At 40.3% G+C, this 22,881-nt stretch overlaps 1 protein-coding gene across 2 annotated transcripts in view; it reads left to right on the top strand.

The window, feature by feature from the left end:
• Positions 1–5,400, top strand: part of LMBRD2 (LMBR1 domain containing 2) — a 34,823-nt gene extending 29,423 nt beyond the window's left edge. For both annotated transcript variants that reach the window (XM_079330319.1, XM_079330320.1), the window contains exons 16-18: positions 933–1,035; positions 2,217–2,346; positions 4,798–5,400. In XM_079330319.1, the coding sequence (XP_079186445.1) occupies positions 933–1,035; positions 2,217–2,346; positions 4,798–4,858 (294 nt within the window). In that variant the 3' untranslated portion in view covers positions 4,859–5,400. The remainder of the gene's footprint in view (positions 1–932; positions 1,036–2,216; positions 2,347–4,797) is intronic.
• Positions 5,401–22,881: the final 17,481 nt, after the last annotated feature.

Here is a 22,881-nt window from a genome sequence, read left to right on the forward strand (position 1 = left end):
ACTATTGTTATTCAGTGTGCTGTGGTATATGCCAATAGGTATAGCAAGTATTAAAAAGGCTTCTGATTTGTAGGATACAGAATGATCTGAAATGGCTTATTACCAGTCTCTTATACTGATACTGGTCTGCTTGAAATAACTGCAATTGCAGGGTTCTCATACTGAAATATGGGCTCCTCCCAAACTTGTTTTTTGTGTGCTCATTTGAAAGTCATTGGCAGAGGTTATGTTTTATGTTTTGCCAGAGGAGGGAATTACATTTAAGACAGAATTAATAGTTTCCAGTAAATAACAAAGAGAATGTTTGATTCAATCGTGTATTCTGCACATATTGTATTGAAAGATTTGTGAGGCTTTAGTTTTTCACTAGTTTGTAATGAATTCTAGTATAGAAAATCACAGTAAAAGATGGGTGAGAGAAAGGATGCATGCAAGATAGTACTGGGACTAAAATCTCTTCATTTTCCAAGTTCAGGTATAATTTAATCCTAGATGACAGACAGTAGTGCATAGACCTTGCTTTTGATCCTTTCCCTCCATCTTATAATTTTCAAATTTGAAATAGTTAGGAAGCAAAATGGCAAGTGTATGATGCATTTAATATACACTGAAATGGCCTGACACTAAACTACAAATTTTTCTGTTACGTGAATCTCATTATTTTTCCATTTTGCCACTAGATGGAAGTAGTGATCAATAAAAGCAGTGGTTCTTGCCATAACTTAGAGCAGTTGGCTGAACTTTGAGAGCAGGTTTGAGATGCAATTTGTTTTCTGAAAGTCTTTTACTTAAGAACAGTTACAATAAGTGGTTTAGTGAAGGAACACATTTTGAGTTTAAAATGAAACAAAACTTCTTCCTGTATTAACATACTGAACAGTTATGTTGCTTTTTCCTGCTAACTTAAATTTTCTTCATGGTCTTTTTTCCAGGAATGGAAGGAGCGGTATGGAAATAGAGATGATTCCACCAGAAGCAGGGCTGTCCACACAGACCAGAAAGAATCCAGCTTCTCAGAGACCAGTGCCAACAGATGTAAGCTTTGTGGTTTGGAGGGGAAGTTCGTTTTGTTTTGTTTCAGTACATTGTCTTCACAGCACTGGCTGTGAGAGTAGTTTCAAATATTTTCCTTTTTGTCTTAGATGCTGTGCTGATAATGCTCACTTCTGTGGCTCAGTGCCATCTTGCCATTTAAGGCACTCAAAAGAGTACTTTATTTCTTTCCATTTCCAACTAGTTGGGATCAGAGATTCTGACTACTCTTCAGACCAATTACTTGATCTTATGGGATATATAATGCTTGCCATTAGAGTAGCAGTTGTCAACAAAGAAACTTCATGATACATCTTGAAGTTGGGTGTTGTAAACCTTAAAATTTACCTCTTTTGCTTTCAAGTGAACTATCTCAGACTGGAATAATGAAGCAATCAGATGACTAACAAATGTAACATCACATAAGTGTATATGCTTTAATTTAATAGTGTCTGTTAGGAAAATACATTTTGGATTGCTTTAAACTTACAAAAAGTTTGTCAGAATAAGAATGGGTTTTTCTGTATTTTTTTTGTTCTCTTGTAAGCTAACAAGTAAAATGGAGGGGAAGAAAAAGGAGAAGGGGGAGGAGGAGGGAAGCTTTGAATATGCTTTTAAGAAAACACTGGCAGATTTCCCCCTCCTCTGTACAAAGCTGCAAATTCAGATCGTGGTAGACTAACTAAAATTACATTTTAATGTTCATCATGTGATTGTGTAGCATTCCAACTCTGAAACAAGCCATAGGTTCTGACCTAGTGAAGGTCACAGAGTGATCTGCGAAACAACTGTATTTCATTAATTCATGAGATTAATTTTTTTAAAAACAAACAAAAGCAAAAAAACCCCTCCAAACAGCTTAGTTAATGCATGAAGCTGGGAGGATAAATGGGTGACTTAATAGTAATGCTTACCTCTAGTTTCTCATTTTCTTTGATTCTTTGCAAGGTATTTGAGGGGAGAAAGTTGTAGTTGCATTTCTGTGGAGATAAAGAAATATAAAATCAAAATACTACAAATTTGAGTAAGTTTGGTTTAATATTAAATCTCCTCTAAATTATTGCACTTTTGCTTGGATGAGATTGCTTTGTTATTCTTATGGTTTTTTTAAAATTTGATGTCTCCATGTACTCCAGGCTGTTCACAAAGCAAATTAGTGTCTTTCATTCCTTTTACCTATTCAGCACTATCAAAGTATACCCGTTCAAATGGTAGGACTGAAAGAGACAGAATAGAACTCCTCCAGGATGCAGAACCTTTGGATTTTAATGCAGACTCTGTTAATGATGACCCCCTTGAATCGGACTCAGGAAGGTGAGGAATATTCTCTGTAATTTCCAGTTAAAAGTTTCTGATATATTCTGTTTTCTGACCTACAACAGCTGTACCAGATAGTTTCATAATAAGAGTCTTGTAAATGAAGGTTATAATTTCATCTTTTTTCCTTTCTTCCTTTTCCCCTATGATAAGGAAATAATTTTGAAATCTCTTAAAACCTGAAATTATTCCAGGTTTTTTAGAAATGTCAGAGTGAGATTTGAGCTGGATATAACGTTATGTATGGCATAATTTGAAAAATGCTGAATATAAAACTGGTGAATGATTTGCATGTTTAGGAAACATTCTGGGGGCAGTCTAAGGGTCACACTTGTGCCACCACAGACTTTCACTGCTGGCACTAAAGCTCCTTTACCAGAGGCAGCTTTAGTGACCCCAGGGATCCCCTTTCACTCACTCGTCACCTCACTCTCACTCAAGAGTCAGAAAAGTTTCCCTTTCCAGCTCAACTGCAGGTTTCCCAGAGCAGAGTCTCAGATATCTGGTTGTTTCAATCTTGGTGCAGTGACAGCATAACAGCTCAAATTGGTGCCTCCGGGGAGGAACCCCAAGCAAAAGAATCCCTGAGCTTTTACACCCTCCACGCCCATGTGCATCACAATCCAGGCTCTTCCAGCTGAGCCCTTGGCTCCTGCACAGTCTCTGAGTGGCTGGGCCAAAGGTCTCTGTGCTCTTTGTTAGTTGTTCATGGCACCTTGCCTGGGGCTCCCATTTCCTGCCATACATGGCACACCAAGCTACCTGGTCTTGGTGTATGCCTCAACAGACAGATGTACAATATAAGGTTTTCCTTAATTTCCCTAATTTCCTACAAAACTGGAGAAAGTTCACTTGAATTCCCAGTATAAAATTCATTTTAAGAGGCTTCAGGAAAGAAAACTGAATGTTATAAGATCTGCTGCAGGAATACAGCTGGGTATCAGATCTCATAACTACTAAAGTAAATTAAATTCTGAACAGGGAGTACCAGACTACACTGTGTATCTCTATCTATAGTAGAGATTTTTTGATTCTGTGGCTGTGACTGCAACACCAGATTTCTTCAGTTATACAATACCTTATGTAACTGCTTAGCTCTGCTCATATTTGAGAAACAAGCAATATATTATATGGGTGCTTTATTTTGGGGGGGGGGGTGGTGGTTATGGTGTAGAACTACTGGACAACAAATAATTTAACTCACATATAAAAACTTATCATTTGCTGGTTTTCAGCTAAAACTAGCTTGCCCAGTCAAAAAGTTGCAAAAAGTAATTGTTTCAGTGGACTTACATCTATAATGTCAATAAACAAATGCCAACTCAGAAACATGCAAAACATTTAACATGCTGTTGAATGGCACTGCCAACTTTCACAGGTTGATTTAGACAGCTGGTTTAGTCTCATGTCACCATATTTGAAAAACTGGGGCTTTTAAGCACAAGTGTTTAAAGATGAGCTAGAATTTCTAGCCTAGAATTTATGTCAGTAGTTGTCTTCTGTGCAGTGTGAAAGGGATTGTCTCCTGAAAACAGAAGTATGCATATGTAATTATTCTGGATCAAGCACATTCTCAAACACAGTGTCAGAAGTCTCCAGGCATCTATGCATGCTTTGCAAAGTGGAACATTCTAAACTTCTCCAAAAAGAAAACTAGGCACTTCAAAGCTTAGTTGAGCTTTGCCTAGTAACCTTCATTTCATTTCATGGAAGTAGTAAATCAAGAGTCATTGCATATGGACTTCAAATTAATTTAGAAGTAGCTTATGTAACATTGGTTTTCAAAACTAGAGCTCCTGCAGTTGATAGAGCATTCTTGGACAGTAAAGGGCAGTTAGGACACTTATGGCTTAGTGTTCATTCAGGTTTTAGTAAATACTACAGCAAGGAACTAAATTGGGCTTATGTTGGCCCTTGTTTGTGCTTTTAAAGTGTCTCTAAAATATATTTGACCAACAACAATTTGTGAAGTTTCTCTTTTCCCACTAAGCATACAGGCTTTTGTTTTCATTAAATTTGATACTGTATTTCTTCTAAGAACACCCCATGAGGTGTACCGTTAAGCATCCAAAGCTACTTTATGGGTGCTGTTGTTTGTTTGAGTTTATTGTGGTTTGGGTTTTGGTTTGTTTGCTTAGTTGTTGGTGTGGTTGGAATTTTTTTTTTTTTCAAAGTCCTGTTCAACCAAAACATCCAACTTCTTCCTTAGTTTTAGGAAGGATCGTTCTTTAAGACTCCCAGTATTCATATAACTGTGTCTCTTGGTCACATGAGGTTTAATTTAATGACTGTTTTTCAAATCTCATGGAAATTAGTTCAGTAAAACCTCAAAGTCTGTAATTCACTGGAGTTAAGTAGTAAGATTGCAATGAGAGTTAGATATTTTCATGAGTCTTTATTTTTTCTATTTCCTGTGACACTTTTTCACTTTTAAAATTGATTCTGCAGGTACCAGCCTGGTGGAAGATACCTATCAATGTCTCGAAGCAAAATATTTGATGATGTCTAAGGTCATCAGTGCTAAAGAAAATTCAGTGGAAATATAGCTCCTACTCATTGCTTGGAAAATGCTGTATCTGTGATATGTCACTGAACCATCAAAGACTCTTTAAAAAAAAAATGAAGGAACAACTCTTTTGGAAATGCACATGTATGATAATTTCACCACTTGTAATTGGAATATGCTTCTGCTACCCTAGATACTGTTGTGGATCAGTGTGGGCTTTTGTGTCATGACCAAAATGAGAAAACTATTTAAAGTTAATCAGTGGTAAACTAGGTAAATATGCCTAGGGCTCAACTTGAACTGTAACAGTCTGAGTTTGGGGAAGAGTTTTATTTTCTATTTTAACCAATGCTGTGAGAGCATATTGATGCATCCAAAGTGCAGTTATATCAATTACAATAATGAACACTTTCTATAATTTTTCTTTTTGGACTTTATGCCTAGTGCAAAATCGAAATATAAGGTTTATTTTGCCTTTAGTGGTATTTGAGTCAGAAAGCCTGAATGGCAGGCTTTTTTCATAAAATCAGATAATACAAGTTCTAGTATTTCTTACAAGGAGTCTCATGGAAAAGACAAGATGTCATGGCAACAAGTTACTCCTGATGAGATTCCAATTGGACACAATTGAAAATTTTTGTACAATTACAATAATCAGTTATTGAAATAATGTCTCCAGAGAAGAGAGATTATAATAATGTCTCCCAACATTCAACACTTAAAATTTGTCTGGACAAGGTGCTGCATCATCTTGTCTACACTATGCCTTGGACCATAAAATCATAGTCACAGAAGTGTTTGGGTTGGAAGGAACCTTAAAGATCATCCAATCTCAAGCCCCTCTGCCATGTGCAGGGACACCTTCTAGACTGAGTTGCTCAGCCCTCCAATGAGCCTGGCCTTGAACACTCCCAGGGATGGGGCATCTGCAGGTTCTCTGTGGCAACCTGTGCCAGTGCCTCACCACCCATGCAATAAAGAATTTCTTAAGATATGTAATCTAAATCTGCCCTCTTCCAATTTTCACCCATTTTCTCTTGTCCTATCACTACACCTCCTGATGAAGAGTCTCTCTCCAGCTTCCCTGTAGGCACCTTCAGACTCAGGAAGGTGGTTGTGAGGTCTCCATACAACCTTCCCTTCCCCAGGCTGAATAACCCTAATTCTCAACCTGTATTCATAGGAGAGTTGCTCCAGTTCTGTGACCATCTTTGAGTCTCTCCTCTGTGCTCTCTCCAGCAGGTCCCTGTCCCTCCTGTGCAGGGACCCCAGCTCTGGTGCAGTGCTCCAGGTGGTCTCAGCAGAGCAGAGCAGAGGGGCAGAATCCCCTCCCTGCCCTGCTGCCCACGGGGCTCTGGGTGCAGCCCAGGACACGTTTGGCTCTCTGGGCTGTCAGTGCCATGGCTGGGGCATGTCCAGCCTCTCACCCACAGCACCCCCAAGCCCTTCTGGGCAGGGCTGCTCTCAGTTTGTTCTCTGCCCAACCTGTAAGCTGTGTTTGTATCTGGGATTGCAATGACTCATACAAGACCTTGCCCTTGCTTTGCACAGACCCACCTCTCAAGCCTGTCCAGGTCCTCCTGGATGGCTTCTCTTCCCTGCAGTATTGACTGCACCACACAGCTTGGTGTCAACAGATAATCCTTGAGGTTCCTTCCACCCTGGTACTCATGATTTCATGAATTTTCTTTTGACATAAATTTGGAGCGATGTATGTTGGTCAAGAAAGGCTGTATTTTTTCTTTTACAACATTATATGCAGATATGTGATTTTAGCATGTGTAAATAGTTGAAATTAAATATGGGTGTCACTGTCATATGAGCATATGTGCAATAGCAAGAATACATTATTGAAGATACAATGTCTGCTTAGATCTTTACAGATGTAATGATTAAAAATCTTGGCACACTAGTGTTTTTGTAACTGTAAGAGAAAACATACTATGAAAATGGAATTAGATATTGAAACATAATTTGCACGCACCTCAGGCACGGCTTCAAACTAAGTATTTCTTGAAAAGAAGGGAAATACATAGCATGACTAGGTAGTGGTAACACTTTTAATATCCTAAATACCCTGGTTGCATTATATATCAGTTTTTAAGGTGCCTGTATTTGCAGTAAGTTGTTGCAAAAAGAGTAATACTTTGCCATTCAAAAATGCCAATTATTGAAAGTGTAAAAAAGCTTCACATTATTTCATTAGTGTAGGCATATTTTAAACCATAGTTAGTTGAATGAATTTTCAAATGTAATCATAAGGTAAAAGATGTGGTCAAATTCATGATAACTTTGATAATTTGAATAATCTAAAATGTTGCTTTTTTCCAGTTTGTCAGAAATCCTTACCACTTGGGAGCTTTCTTCTGTGCTTAATGCAAAATTATGTTGAAAACTGAAAGAGAACATGTTTTTATCATACATTCTTTATCATGCTTAAAAAACACATCCCTTAAAGCAGCTAGGAATGAGTTATTCTGAAAAGTAAGTTTTCATGAATGACATATTCTACTAATTTTTAAAAATAGTCTGTGTTTTCTCAAGTAATTTTTAATGGGGATCTAACTCTACCTCCTGTGATTTTAGTATATGTATTCTAACAGTAGTGGTATTTGTAATACATTGATCTGCCTGTTTTGAAACACTGAATTGTTACTATGAAGAAGAAAAAAATCTTTATTTGTATAGAAATAATTATATTAATAAATTGGCAGACATACAGTAATTGTCAGTTTTGTTCTTAGGTGAATGCAGTGATATCAGCCATGCCCACAGGCATTCAAGCTCATGCAATTTGCAGACTACTCATATTGAGGCCACTTTTTACTTGTATTTATAAAAGTTTGTTCCAAATCTTAGGCTGTAATTTTATCAGGGACTAGAAGTTAAGAAGATGAGTCTCTCTATATTCAGATATTTCTTAAGCAATTCTATGGTAGCACCTATTTAATTTATTTTTTAACTACTTAGTAGTGCTATCCTGAATTCATCCTTATATGAAAGGCGTTGTATATGTTCTTGAGCACCCATACACATGAATGTTGTTAGACTCTATATTTCTATTCTAAAAATTTGTATCTTGTTTAATTGTTCAGCGGTTTATTTATAAAAATCTAATAGGCAGAAATAAAATTTAAACTCTTTGTTTAACTCTTGAATTGTCACTGCAGAGGCATCTAGTTCAGGGCCAGTAGAAAAGCTATTAGAAGGAGCATCTGTTTTTCTGAAAATCTGTGAAATAACCTAGTTCATGGTGACCAGACAGTGGGATTGGGCCTACATGGGACCTGGTCTTTCCCCTCTCAGTGAAATTACTTCAAACAGAATTTTCAGGGGAAACGTGGTCAAGATTTTATGTATAACTGGCGCAGATTCCATTGGAATACAGTAATTTGAAGAGTTGACTGTTATAAAATAATGGCAGTGGGATTTCAGATTCTAATGTAGACATTCTGAGCTCATTGAAGTGGGAATTCACTGTCATTTTTGATGTTGCAGTGGAGTAAGGAAGAACCAATGGCTGCTTTCTGATCTCTGAAAAGCTCTACTTTCTTTACAGAGAAGAGTTCTCTGTACTGTGCTTGGCAATGCCTGGTGTCACATCCTCGCTGGACACTGTTCTGTTAAACAAGGAGCTTGATAAGTGAAGTCAGGTTTCATCCGTAGTGTGCATTGCTGACCTGGAGTTATCCAGGCTCTACCTACATGCTAATTAATTGGCTAATTAATTCAAAATATGTTTTGAAAACTCGTTATGGGTTCATATGACTGAATCTGGAATACTTTTAATAAAGAAATATGGCATACTACTATAAAAGAGCAATATTTGCTGTTCACTAGAGCTGGTTTCAAACAAGTTTGGTTACTACTCATACAAATAATGCAGAATGTGGCTGTGGGCTATGTCCCTAAGGATTTAGCCCACTTCTGAGAGCTGTGGATGGACATCTCTGGAAACATTCAAACCCATGCTGGATGGGGCTTTGAGCACCCAGATAGTTGAAGATGTGCTGGCTGATGGCAGGAGGCTTGAATAGGTGGCCTTTACAGGTCCCTTCCAACACAAACCATTGTGGGATCCCATGGTGCTTCTCAGCCAGATTGTGGCAACTCTTGATGGGTTCTTTCCTGCTACAGCTCCAGTCCCAGTAGCACTACAGCTACATGAAGTTTTGATGTGTTTAAGCAGTGAGTGTACTGTAGACTAACAGAGTTCCCACAGCACTTCTGGTGCTCCAGATTAGGTGGTTTTATGCAAACTCCCTTGCAAACTGTGCTTTTGGGAACTGAGTATTTAGTAATTAATTAATTGAGTATTTTTCTGTCAGTGTATATATATATAGAGTCATATTTATTTGCTGCTAGAGAATGTCAATGATTTATTTCTTTATTATTTCACTTCCTGAATTACTGAGAAGTTAGTGTATACATTTTGCCATCATTTCTGCATTTTTCTCTCCATCAGTGAGCACCAAAAAAACCCTCCAAAATACCAAAAATCCCACCCAAGTTAAATACAAATGTTTGAATGTCTTCCTGTCAAAAATTTAAATGAGAAACAATAACGTATGCAAGTCACGATGAACTTCAAAAAGCAGTGTGAAAACAGTACCTAGACTGTGTTGGAGTTCTTAAAAAACATGGATAGCAAAAAACTGTAGTTCTCTTTTTCTTAATGCATGTTTTAAAATGTATATTGGGAAATAAGTCCCCTACTCAGCTAAAAAGGAGTGTATCTCTCAGCCATGAAGTGAGGAAGTGTTTTTATGAGGGAAGGTGAAAAATCTGTAACCTCTTATCTGAGCTCATGGTGGTGCTTTGGGCAAATGACAACATAGCTTCTTATTTAACTACAGTAATGTGTTAAGAAAAAAGGAAACTTTATACTTCTATAAATTACACTACTGGAAAAATCATGATATATAATCTGCCTTTATTTTTTAATCAAGCACTTGTAAAATAATCATTAACAGTATTAATAGGAATTGTAGAAAGTTGCTGTCTTTTAAATATTTATTCTTGCTATTTTAAAAAATAACATGAGCAATGGTTTTTACATAGGAATTATTAAAATTATTACTATGATTTTCTATAATTATGGTAATTTGTATTTTATTAAATTTGTTTTGGAATACTGTAAATATTGTGTGAAAAGTACTACATTTTATTTGAGTTTTCATTATGCTTTAATTACTTGAAATGTGAGGGGCATTCATAATACCAAATAGAGATCATTTTATGAAGGAAAATTTTTTATGAGGCTTCTTGAAGAAATCTGATTGGTCCATTGCACACAAATAGATGCATCTTAATTATTAACAATAGCACTACTAAGGGGATATATTGCATCCTAGCTTTTTAATGTTTCTTTGAAATTCAAAAAATTGTTAACTTTTTTCAGAGCAGCTTAGTTGTCAATCTTGTAAACTGTCTGAAACTTTTACATTCCTTTCCCTAATGGGCTCTATAGGATATGTGCTGCTTCATGGCAGTCACCTAATACTAGCTGTGCCTCCAATTATGTAGTCTAATCTGAAGCTGGGACACTCCTACACCATTTGATTATGTTAACAGAAATTCAGCATTCCTAGCAAAAAAAAAAAAAAAAACAAAAAAAACAACAAAAAAAAAACCAGGCATGTTTTTGAACTAGATGTCTTAAATTGCTGTTGTTTTTTTTGCATTGTATCTGGTATCCTTGGTTTGGGTCATACGGTAAACCCAATCAGGTTTATTCTTTGTTTCTGTTAGAATGCCTTGGAATGTTGTCCTCAGCGTGCTTTTGTATGCATGTGTGTGTTTCAGTATGCAGCTTCAGTTATTTCCTCAGAATAATGTTGTTATGTTTGACATATTCCTATGAGCTAGTAGTTTCAGAGTGATACCTTAGCTGTCACCATAGAAATTAATTATTTTCTGTAGAATTGTGTTTCTGTAGAGATATATGGAAGATAAGGGAATTAATTTCTAGGTATAGGTTTAGTAAAAGACCTTAATTCTCCAGTGTATATTAAGATAGGCTGTAGGAGTGCTGCTTATGGATAGACTATCTTCTTTTGCCTTATGATGCAAGTATTTATGCGTAAATACCTTGTTTTGAAATTCAGTGAGCTAAACATTATTCTCTGTAGTGTTCTGAATTACTGTTGTACTGGATAATATTTTTGAAATGTGTGTTACAATATATTTAGTCAAATACTTAAATTGGCATGAAATAAATTATTTCTGCAATCCATTTTCCCTGGTGTATTTTAGATATTCATACTTCTCTGAGGTTCTTTTGAAAGTAGTCCTTTAGAGCTGAGAGAGAAAACAATTTCTCTTCCCTTCACGGGCAGCACGACCTGGACTGCAAAGAGAGATTCAGCTCATGTACAGAGGTCAGGTGTTGGAGTGATTTATGAATGTGGGCTCCGCACAAACAAGGAAAGTGTTTGGGTTCCTGCCACAGAAATATCTGGTTAAAAATGTGTGTTCTGAGTTGCTCAATCAACATCAAAGCAAGATGTCCCCCTAGACATTGTCTGTGGAAGCCTGAAACCTGCTAAGGCTTTGAAATCCATGTGAACATTTATAGTTAAATAATCCACGGTCAAACAAACAAACAAAAAAAAAAATATTGCTGTTTAAGAAAGGTCATCTATTCCAAGTAAACTTCATAAAGTCCGGATGCTGGTGGGAATTTGCCTTGTGTATTCTCTGTTCCTCTTCTCCCCCAGAGGCTGCTTCTTACATAAGCATTTGTGCTCCTAAAACATAATGCTTTTTATTTTGGAAGATTCTGCTGGTTTTAAATCTGTCCTGAATGAGTCTGCTGCATGAGATCGCCCAAAAAATCGGCAACAAGGATATGAGCGAAAGTCAGATTTAATATTAAATTACAAAGCACAACCAATTCATTGGTAAGATTCACTCTACTTACGAAGGACAGCTGAGGCACAACAAGGGAAAACAAGCAACAACAGAACAAAATCCAGGCAATCAAAACAGGAATTAATTGAAAACTACCTGGGGGGGAAGGATGTGGGGTGTGTGTAAGGACAGTCTAAACAAGGTTGTAAAGGAATGGTGCCTAAAATTTAACAACCCTAACGTAACAGTACTTTAGCTTAATTTATACCTTTATTTATAGCTTAACTTTAACAATCAATCAGAGAAATCATTTAACACACCATTTAGCTTAAATTATAATTATGATTTAACCTAACTTCCAGATTTGCTACAGCCTATGTGCAATGCTATACATGCAGACATAGTCAGTACAAGATAAGGTAGCTGTGGAAAATTCTGCCTCAGAGGTCAGTGGAAATGCTCCCTTTGGATGCTTTTGCATCTCCCAATGGGCAGAGGAGTGGGCCTCGAGGAGTGGGGTATCAGCCCAGGCCGTGTTGTGTTTTGGGGATCCTGCAGTCTCCAAACTGAGGGTTGGCTGGCTCTGAGAGGTGTCCCCCTCAGGGGGACCCGCTGTGGGCCAGGACAGATCAAAGGGCCCCATCTTGGACCTTCATTTATTGAGAGCGGGTTTAGTCATAACAGTGTCTCATCCTGGCCGCAGTTTGGGTTGGCACTTCCTTTGAAAGTGTGAGCATAGGAATGTTTTTGCCATTCAGGCCAGAGATACATCTTCCAAGGCTGGTCATGAGAAAAACAAGCTTGTTAGGAGTTCGTGGGAGCAGACATATCACACTGGAAAGGAACGTCGGGGGAGGTTGGTTAGGGAAAGGGAGGTGCACCACCACAAAAATCTATGGGAATCATGAAGAAAACACTAAAATGGTGTGTGACTCCCAGCACATTTCAGTGAGCAAGCATCAGCTTCCAAGCCCAGGTTTCACAAATAATTACCAGGTCTATTGCACAAGGCCTGTGGCAGCCAGAATGGCACAGCACCACTCCCTTCAGAGGCAGCTCATGTGTGGGCAGGAATGAGGAAACGCCAACCCAGGGCAGAGAGAGCCAGGACAAAGAAGTGTGCTGAGAGGCAAAGCAAAGCATGGCAGAGTGTTTGAGCAGTGGTGGGGAAGGAGGTGTGAGTTCTGCTGGCTGCTGGGGTGAGTTTATCAGCTTTTGCTGCTCCCAGCCTCACCATTTCTGTAGGAAATCTGATAGCAGCATGCTGATGGCTGGCCCCTAAGGCCTAAGAACACGTAGCTTTGACTGCAGAGGAGCAACAAAGGCCTCTGTTGGGCTCAGTACTGTGCCACCACCTTGTAGCAATTGCCTCTCATTTCTGGTATTAAACTTAAGTTCATGGTTTGAAGTTAGGAATATCCTAACACAGGGAAATTGAGGAAATTATTTGGGAGTGTGAGCAGTCATTGTGCAATTCAGAGCACCAAAATAAAGCAATTGTGTTTTTGCCTCTCAGACGATTCAGTGGCGGGTGGAGAAGACATAGACACTGGGAGTCCGGCCTTCTGAACCAATGTTTAAAAGGGCTTCACAGATCACTGGAAACTTGCTTTCTCTGAGCAATAAACATAGCAGAGACTGTGATTAAAGCACACTGATGGGCTGTAAAGCAGTAACCAAGCAAGTGTTGAACAGCAGGGCTGGGATTTGCAGGCTCAGGGGAGCAAGAGACTGGGCAGGCAGGGTCTGTTCCAAACACCCACAGAGGTGAAAGCCCTCTCCTAGAGGGGATGACAGCATGAATTATGGTGAGTGTACCCTTTTGTTGTTGGTTCTGAGTGATTTGGAATTAATTTAGAGATAGAAATAAATAAAAATCTTAAAAACACTTCCAGAAAATGGGATGAACTTGTTTCCTGTTGAAATGCTGCTGAAATATAATCACTGGGAACAATAACACTAATGAGCTCTCAGAATTGCCAGGAGCCATAATTACTAATGAGCTATAAGAATTAACAAGCTTGATTCTACTCTCATTGAGATGAAGGCCTTTGGCAGCAGCAGTAGCAAACCATGTCTTAGGAGGTTATTTCTCTGGGAACTGTTAATGGGCTTGATTGAGCTCATTAGTATATTTGAACAAAGAACAGATACAAAAACAGTCATTAGATTAAGTATAGATTCTATGCATTGGAGCCCATAGCTTGTTCATCCTTCAAAGGGATCCAAGCTGTGATGTTCATTGTGGCAACTTGAGCTTATCTACCACAGGGCAAGGTGTGGAGCAGATATGCTACTACTTTGGAGTAGATACTAAACCAGTATCTCTCCAGAAAAGTACACTCAGGAAAAAGACTGAGAACAGCTGGCCCAATGTTGTCACAATGAAGAAATTTGAGCTTTTATTTTTAGCTCTGAAATCTTTTAGCACTTGCAAAGAACAATAAAATATTGTTCTGCAAAGTTATTCTTGGTTTCAACAGTATAGTGTTAGATTCAAAAGCTGCTTCCTTGGATGCTTATACTCAAGATATTTTTCATTTCTCTGTTACTTTAAAATCAAAAACTCCAAACTCTCTGCTGTCTTCCATCTTGGCTTCTGCCAAAAATTCAGGAATAGCACCACAGCAGCTCTTAGTCTATGTAGAGGCAAGTTTATTTTGGGTTTGATTTTTCTTTCTTTTGCAACATTTTCCAATTTGCTGTGTTCCTAACTTTCTGGTGACAGAAAGTGTTCCTAGAAAGATGCCAAAAACTTTTCTTCACATGGCTTCAGACATCCACAGCTAAGTAGGAATGAACTACAGAGACACAAGACACAGGAGAGTCCATCCCAGCTTGTGGCTTGCTTGCAGTAGGGCACTCTGTGACAGCACACACTTTACTTTTCCACAGCAGAGCAGGAAGGGTTTAAAAACATCACTGATGTTATGTCAAACCTCTTAAAGGAACCAAGGTTTTTGTGCATAATAGTGGTATGCCAGTTGATAAAACTCAGGTAAATGCTGAGCTTCTATTTATAATGGAAAAAAAGCAAGGCTCTTTAACTGGGTTCTACTGCTTTTGTACAATTTAATTGCTAATTCTTTGTCAAATCTATGAATTGTGACTTGTTTAAATTTTAATAATTTAGAAGTTAATGAAGTTAGCCAACTCTTCAATTAATCCTTTTAAAAAGAATAATTAATATCCTTGAAGGATAGAAAACTTCCTTTATTCCTGTTACCACTTCAATGCATACTTGTAAGAATAAATTTCTTTCAGAGCATGTCTGTTTAATCAGGAACACATACCTTGTGTCAGCAGCCTCTTTGTCAGCTGCATGTGTGATTGTCCCACCCAAACACTGCCACTTGCCACCCCACACCATCACACACTCTTCTGGACTGCCTGCTGCTTTCCTTGCAGCAGGAAACTCTAGGTTGTTTTCCAACAGAGCCCAGTTAAGGTAAGCATCATTGTGTTTGAAATAAGCTTGGTGTTCACATGAGGCAAAGTCCTGATTTACAGAATGCCATGGATAACCTGAAAAACTCTACACAACAGATTGTGCAGATGACTAAAATCTATTTAAATATCTGTCTACGGTACAGCTAGACAGCTTCTTATTTTACATGAGCTAATTTTCATTTATTTTTATTATTTCTTTATTTTACATTTTATTATTTTTATATTTTACATTTATTTTACATGAGCTGTCCACATCAGCCACTCAATGAGAAACTTGTTGGATATTCTACAAGACAGCTCCAAACTCACTAAATCCCCGAGCTCAGTGCAATGATCTTTTCATCTTCCTCATCAGTTGAAGAACCCCTTTTCAGAGCAGTCTCCATAAGATTTGGGCAAGACTAGTGCAGAATTTTTCAAGAGGATCTCTTTCCCCTCACTTGCAACAGTGAAGGGCTGAACTCTTGGCACAGGCAGAAGGAATTCAGTGGGTTTGGATCCAAGCTGTGACATTTCATAATTCCCATGTCAGGAGCCCTTAGCACATTGTCCCTTTCCAGGAAACTTTTCTAGGGAAGTCCCTAGGCTAGACAGTCAATGAAGTAAGTGCTTTGTAAACTTTGCAAAAGAAGCCTAGTATCATCTAAGGGTGGCTCCAGTGTGTTCACTGGCTTCTGAGTTAAAAGTTAAGGCAGAGGACTGATGTCTTATCCATTTAACCAACAGAATATTTCTCACAATGATGACCAGGATTGCCAAGCAAAAATCTCAGAACTTGAGAGAAAATGTTACACTACCCAAGAAAGAGATGTGTTGATTTTGTGCTTCCTTTCATTTCCACATGCCTCAGTTTGGGTAGTAGGTGAAAACTGCATGTTGGTGATAGATAAAATACTACACTGACCTGGATTTCATACCTAGAAATGTTTTGCATTTTATTCAAAGTACAAGATCCACCAGAGACATACCTGGACTTGCAACTGCAGGACTTAACTCCCTGGATGTGTTTATATTAAATCTGTTTTATCTGGCTGCATTAGCTTTGACTAGGAATAAAATGGTAAAGAATTGGACGTGCATGGGCAAGGGATAATTTAATGACTTTTGCAGCCTTACTTTGTTATTTGAAGCCGGTTATCTAAAAAGCCACTGTTTGGACTGTGAGGAATGGAGAAGGGCTTTGTAGATAACCTAACCTGCTTAAGGAACTGTACAAAGAAATGATAAAGACAGTGTACCTCCCCTCCACAAACCTATCAGTGCTACTGGCAAACCCTTTTTTTACATACAGCAGTGCAGTTCTGGCCATCAGAGTACTAAGTACCTTGGCAGGGACTCAACTCCCATTTTAACTCCCACAATAGTTCCAGTATTTTCAAGTGAGTGACATTTCAATATACTGCCTTTAACTCAGCCTTCATTTCTTTTTCCTGTGAATTCTTCAGAAGCTAAAATTAACCTTTTCTTCACAAGGAATAGGTAACATGCTATTTCACCACTTTGGGGTAAAAGGAGGCAAAGAGCTCACAGTTTGATTTGAATCATGTTTGTGACAATGTCTGTCAGAGCAGAGGTCAGGCACCAAAGCTCACAGAAAGACCCACTGCCTGGGGCAAGCCACTGAGTCTTCATCCTCCCACTTGACCAACTTTGTCCCTGACTAAGAAACAAGCACAATTTTGTGTCATATCATGACAAAGCCTCCAAGATAGGGTCAAAACTCCAAATTTTCCAAAGGTCCAGAGCCATCTGTTTTGCTTTAGATGAGGTTTGGTTCCTCATGGGCAATGAAGGATGGGTGTGACAGTGCAGTTAGAAGTATTTACTTGATATTTGTGCCAAAACTGAATTCAGCCAAAGCTACCATCTTTCTTGATGCTGAAAGCCTTTTTGGTAGGTCACCTTTTTGGTGATGGCAGGACAGGGCGGTGCCAGGTCAGTGCCAGGTCAGTGCAGGCAGGGAGCCATGTCAGTAGAAAAGCTGGACTCCCACACTGGAGTTTGTGCTCAGAGGATCCTCTTGCACTCCAGGAAGCTGCATGTCATGGACTGCAGCACAGCACTACAGCCTCTGGCCTTAACAGAGACAACCACTGGTGGACTGAATGTGCCACTCCTAGAGCTTACATAATATTTATAGTACAATTAGAATTAAAATTTGTCATGTAATATTCTATTCTAAGAAACGTTTTATTGCTTTTTGTGAGCTGTTTTTTTTGGTTTTGGGTGGGCATTTTAGTTTGCTTTTTTTTTTCTTGGCATCATCGAAACAGCCATCTTTGGTGGCATCCGGGGGGTATGACTGTTTATACAGAAACTTGTGAGTTTTCATCCATCAGAAGATAGTGACTTCCCTCTGCAGATAACAAACATGCCAGATTATGCAATTTCTGTGTAGATAATGTTAGCGGATTCTTGTTAGCACTATCTGGCCTCAAATGCAGGAATGGTGTACAAGAAACAAGAAACGTGTCAGTAGTTGTAGTCTGGTTTCTTGTTCACACATCTGAACTAAATTTTTCACTAGCATGAATCCATTTGAGACAATATGACTAATTTGTTTTTGGAAAGGGTAAGCCTTCAGACAGAGAGAGTAGTTTACAAACACTCTAAATGCAGTATCCTAGAATAATTGCACCCTGGTGGTTTGTGCTGCTAGTGGTTTGTGCTGTGGCAGGATCCCCATCAACACCAGTGTCTGTAATGGAGATGAACAACAAGACGCAGAGCAAGAACATTCATCTGTATGAAGGGTTGGGGACTGGGTGACTAACTTTAGGGAGCAGTACAGATATCAGGCACTCCATTTCTGTTGACTCAGGCCTAAACATACAGGTTAGATGATACACTTCTAAAATCAGCAGGAACTTTGCTAGTGTGTAAAGTTATGACTTGGCTAGTGGAAAAGATCTTGAACCACAGCAGGGCCTGTAACATGGACAAATGGAGTTTGAAACATTTGGGGAATCATGCTACCAATTTCTGCAGCATGGAGTGTACCTACTTCTCAGCATTTCCCTGTCTGATGCCCTCTGCAGCACATCCCTGTAGATCTGTGCCCCAGTCCAATGCTCCTTGGTCCCTTCCCACAGAAGCCACGCAGGTTTCTGCTGCACTGTGCAAGGTGGGATCATGGTGATGGCCTGGGGGCAATGTTCTCCTGCTCCTGGTGGCACTCCCACCCAACCTGCTGATAGACAAGAGCACCTGGCTTATAGAAGAAAGCCTTGGGTGCATGGGTGCATTTGGGGAATTTAACATAGATTTTGTTGCTCTCAGCACTTGCCAAACTAGAGGTCAGACAGAAGCTTTCTGGCTAATGTGCAAGAAAGAATAAGTCACAGATAGGGCATGTTCCCTCACAAGTTGGACAGGAGGGTCTGTGGTGGATTGAAATAACCAAGGTCAAACTCTGCTGGGCATTACCAAGATATATTATCATCTCTGTTTAAAATTGGTTTTGGTTATCTGCTAAACAGGGCCAAGTAGGGGGCCTACACTAAGACATCATTACCCTGCAACTCATATGGGGAGAGATACCACCTGCCTAACTTCCCAGCAAAGAAGAAAACCACCATCCCATTTTAAGAGAAATGGTAACAGGGAGGGGCAAAGCAATATCATTGCTGAGATAGACCTCAACTCTGCGGGTGTGAAAATAATGACACACAATGTAACAGTCTGACTTCCCATTAAAGCAATTCGCAGCAGGCAAAATGTGTCATGTACCTCAGAAAAAACTGGAGAAATGTCACTGAGTGTCTTTTGGCCCCTAGCTAGGAGCTGGATTTGAAGAGGTCCTAATACTCCTCTATCCACCACTATGTTGTGTTCAAGGTGTTGTTGATGAGCAATAAGAAAGAGCGTTATATATAAGTAAACCCAGATTTTATTGCTAATTGAGATCTTCAGAATATGTTATCTCAAATCCAAATCTCATAGAGAAAAATAAGGTGTAACAAGGCAGTTAAAACTCCAATATGGTTAAAAGTGTCAATAGTAATATTAGTAATCCAATTACAATACACTTAATTTTTGTTCTCTTTTTTAGGATTATACTCACCCTTCCACTACACTTCTGTCTTAAAGTCATACAGTCATACAACAGAATACAATGAATTGGAAGGGACCACCAGGATCAAGTCCAGCTCCTGGCACTGCCCAGCACACCCTGAGAGTCACACCACGTGCCTGAGGGTGTTGTCCAAACACTTCTTGATCTCTGCCAGGCTGGTGCTGTGACCGCTGCCCTGGGGAGCCTGTTCAGTGCCCAAACACTCTCTGGGGAAGAACCTTCTCCTGATATCCAGCCTAAACCTCCCCTCACTCAGCTTCAGGCCATTCCCTTGCATCCTGTCCCTGTCAGCAGAGAGCAGAGATCAGTGTCTGCCCCTCCTCTGCCCCTCATGAGGCAGCTGTAGCTGCAGTGAGGGTTCCCCTCAGTCTCCTCCAGGCTGAACAGACAAAATGACCTCAGCCACTCCTCACACAGCTTCTCCTCCTGACCCTTCACCATCCTCACTGCCCTCCTTTGGGCACTCTCTGATGGTTTAATGCCTTTCTCACACTGTGGCACCCAGAGCTGCCCCAGCACTGGAGGTGAGGCTGCCCCAGTGCAGAGCAGAGCAGGACAATCCCCTCCCTTGCCCGGCTGGTGATGCTGTGCCTGATGCCCCAGGACAGGGCTGGCCCTGCTGGCTGCCAGGGCACTGCTGCCTGTGTTCACCTTGCCATTGATCCACAACCTAAAGCCCCTTTTCATGGCTCTCCAGCACCTCCTTCCCAAGTCTGTCTCTTCATCCAGGGTTGTCCCATCCCAGATGTACAGTTCAGCTCTTCACTGTGTTGAACTTCATGCAGTTGGTGAATGCCCAGTCCTGTCATTTGTTGAGGTGTCACTGCAGGGACTCTCTGCTTCATGGGAGTCAACAGCTCCTCCCAGTTTTGTATCATCTGAGAACTTGCTTACAATCCATTCCAGTCCCGTTTCCAGATTATTTATAAGGATGTTGAAGAACACAGAACAGAGAATATGGAGCTTTGCAGAACCCCAGAAGTGACAGGTCACTGGTGTGATGTCATCCCAGTCACTGTAAGCCTCTGTGCCCCACCCATGAGCCAGCTGCTAACCCATTTGTCCAGCTCTGAGCAGGACCTTTTGTCCAGAAGGATCCTGTGAAAGACAGTATCAAAAACTCTGCTAAAATCCAGAAAGATTATATCACTTGGCTTCCCTTGATCAGCTTGGTGGTCTACCCTGTTGTAAAAAGAGGCTCCACAAGCAGGACTTTCACCACATGAAGCCATGTCAGCTGTGGCTGATACATGCATTGTTCTTCCAGTACATCCCAGAATAAACTTTTCCATTATTTTATTAGACACAGAAGAGACCGACTGGCTATAGTTTCCAGGGTCCTCCTCTGTGCCCTTATGAAAACTAGGATAATATTTGCAGTAAGCCAGGATCTCTCTGGATTATCAAGATGCTCATAAATCAAGAGAGGTCTTGTGATGACATTAGTCATCTCTTTTAGGATTCTCAAATTAATCCTATCAGCCCCACAGATATGTAGGGATCCAGCTGGAACAGCAGGTCCCACACAAATTCAGGGTCAAGAGGGAGTTGACCATTCTCACAGGCATAGTCCTCCAGCTCAGGGCATGGAGACCCCTTGGTCCATTCTGATGCTGGAGACACAGACAAAAGAGTGCATTAAACAAGTCAGAATCTTCAGTCTGCAGACCATTCTAGTGATTTGTAATACACAGGGGGGTAGTAAGTGGATGGAACTAGTTTACATTAGCCCATTCATGTGAATTCTTTTTTTAAAAGGACTTTAATAGTGAGATCTGTTTTGCTGAAGTCTTTAAAGTCATTGTAATAGAAAGAGACAGACCAGTATAGAAAGACATCTCTAATTGGATTTCTAAAAGGGCAGTGTGGGGATTTGGCAGTTTTTCTAGTTAGCATTGACAAACCAACAGTTCACAAGTTCTAGCTGGAGTCTCCTGGCCCAGTGGTCTGCTTCATCTATGATGAGCATGCCCAGACTGGATGCTGGAGGGTCATATGGGAAGAAACAACCCACAAGCAAGATTATATGGAGTCACATATAGGGAGAAGAGGTCTGTCTTCATCTTTATTGCACTTGCATGCCATGTGAGTGCTGTGGACTCGGTTCAGTACCCATGCTGTGATGGCAGATCCCCCATTCCTCTGCTGGGCATTGTGACTGTCTGTGGGAGACATCTGCTCCCTTGGAAGCTTTGGGGGAGGTTGACCCCAAACTCCCTTGAGCTTGCCTAGAATGTGCCAAAGACACCTACACATGTCCACTGCTCAGGTAGGGAATGCATGCACTTAAGAGAGACATTTTCCCAGAGATCAAGAGACTTATGAAACTAGAAAGGGTGTTAAGCAATTTTAATTCCTCCAAATCTGAAAATTAGCACGCTCAGAAAGCTTAACGACCTAGCCTGGGATTACAAATCTTTAAATCTGACTTCTCTACCAGGGCAAATGGGAAGAAATTGAAGAAATGAGGAATTTGCCAGTGTGTGCCCAGGTGGCCAAGAAGGCCAATGTCATCCTGGCATGGATTAACAATAGTGTGGCCAGCAGGAGCAGGGTAGTGACTGCCCCTCTGTGCTGGGCACCATTGCATCCTGGCTTCAGTTTTGGGCCCCTCACTTCAAAAATGATATTGAGGTGCTGGAGAGAGTTCAGAGAAGGGAAACAGAACTGCAGAAGGGTCTGGAGCACAAGTCTGATGAGGAGCAGCAGAAGGATCTGGGTGTATTTAGCCTGCAGAAAAGGAGGCTCAGGGGAGACCTTATCACTCTCTACAACTCCCTGAAAGGAAGATGTATCCAGGTGGAGTCAGTCTCTTTTGTAATGTCTCAAGCCAAATGATGAGAAGAAAGAGTGTTAAATTATGCCAGGGAAGGTTCACACTAGGTATTAGGAAAAATATTTTTCTCTGAAAGGGTAGTCAGGAGTTGGAATAAATTGCCCAGAGAGGTGGTGGAGTCACCCCCTCTGGAAGTGTTCACAGGCATCTGGATGTGGCATTTGGGAATACGTTTAGGGAATGATTATTGTTGTTGATGATTCTGTAATTCTGTCACTCTGAGGACCATCCATAGGCTTTGTCTCCTTTTCCTCTTGTGCATATGCATCTGTGCTGTTGCAGACACTTGACCTGGTTGCCAGCAGGGCTGTTTCCAGTGCTGGAAAACACCATACCCATACCTCTCCTCCATCTCAGGCTTTGGTAATGAGTCCCAGCAAATCTGCATTAAAGCCCCTGTTGCAAGGTTGGCAAGCCTATTGGCAGAGACACTCTTGCAGGACTTTTACAACAATATCACTTCTATCATTCCAGCCCTTATTTGAATGTATCTCAGTGAAGATGTATTCATCTGTTCTGAGATCTGACTGTGTCTTCTGTCTGCTGACTCATCTCTGAGTCTCTTCTTCACAGAAAGAGGAAAGAGACCTTCACTGAGGCAGCAGCTTCAGTGCCAGGAGCTGTGCATCTCAGGCCTGCTGTGCAGAGGAGTCTGGCAGTACCTCATGCTCTGGGTGACGGAAGTAATTTCTGAAATTCAGAGGCAATGGAGAGAAGGGACTCTGGGACACCACAAGCCCCTCTAGAGTGACTGTGTATCACCAGCCATGCTGATCAGTACCCCTAGCATGCTGAGTGCTGAGTTGTGCTGCC

This window comes from Erithacus rubecula, assembly GCF_903797595.1.
Source record: "Erithacus rubecula genome assembly, chromosome: Z".
NCBI classification, from domain to species: Eukaryota; Metazoa; Chordata; class Aves; order Passeriformes; family Muscicapidae; genus Erithacus; species Erithacus rubecula.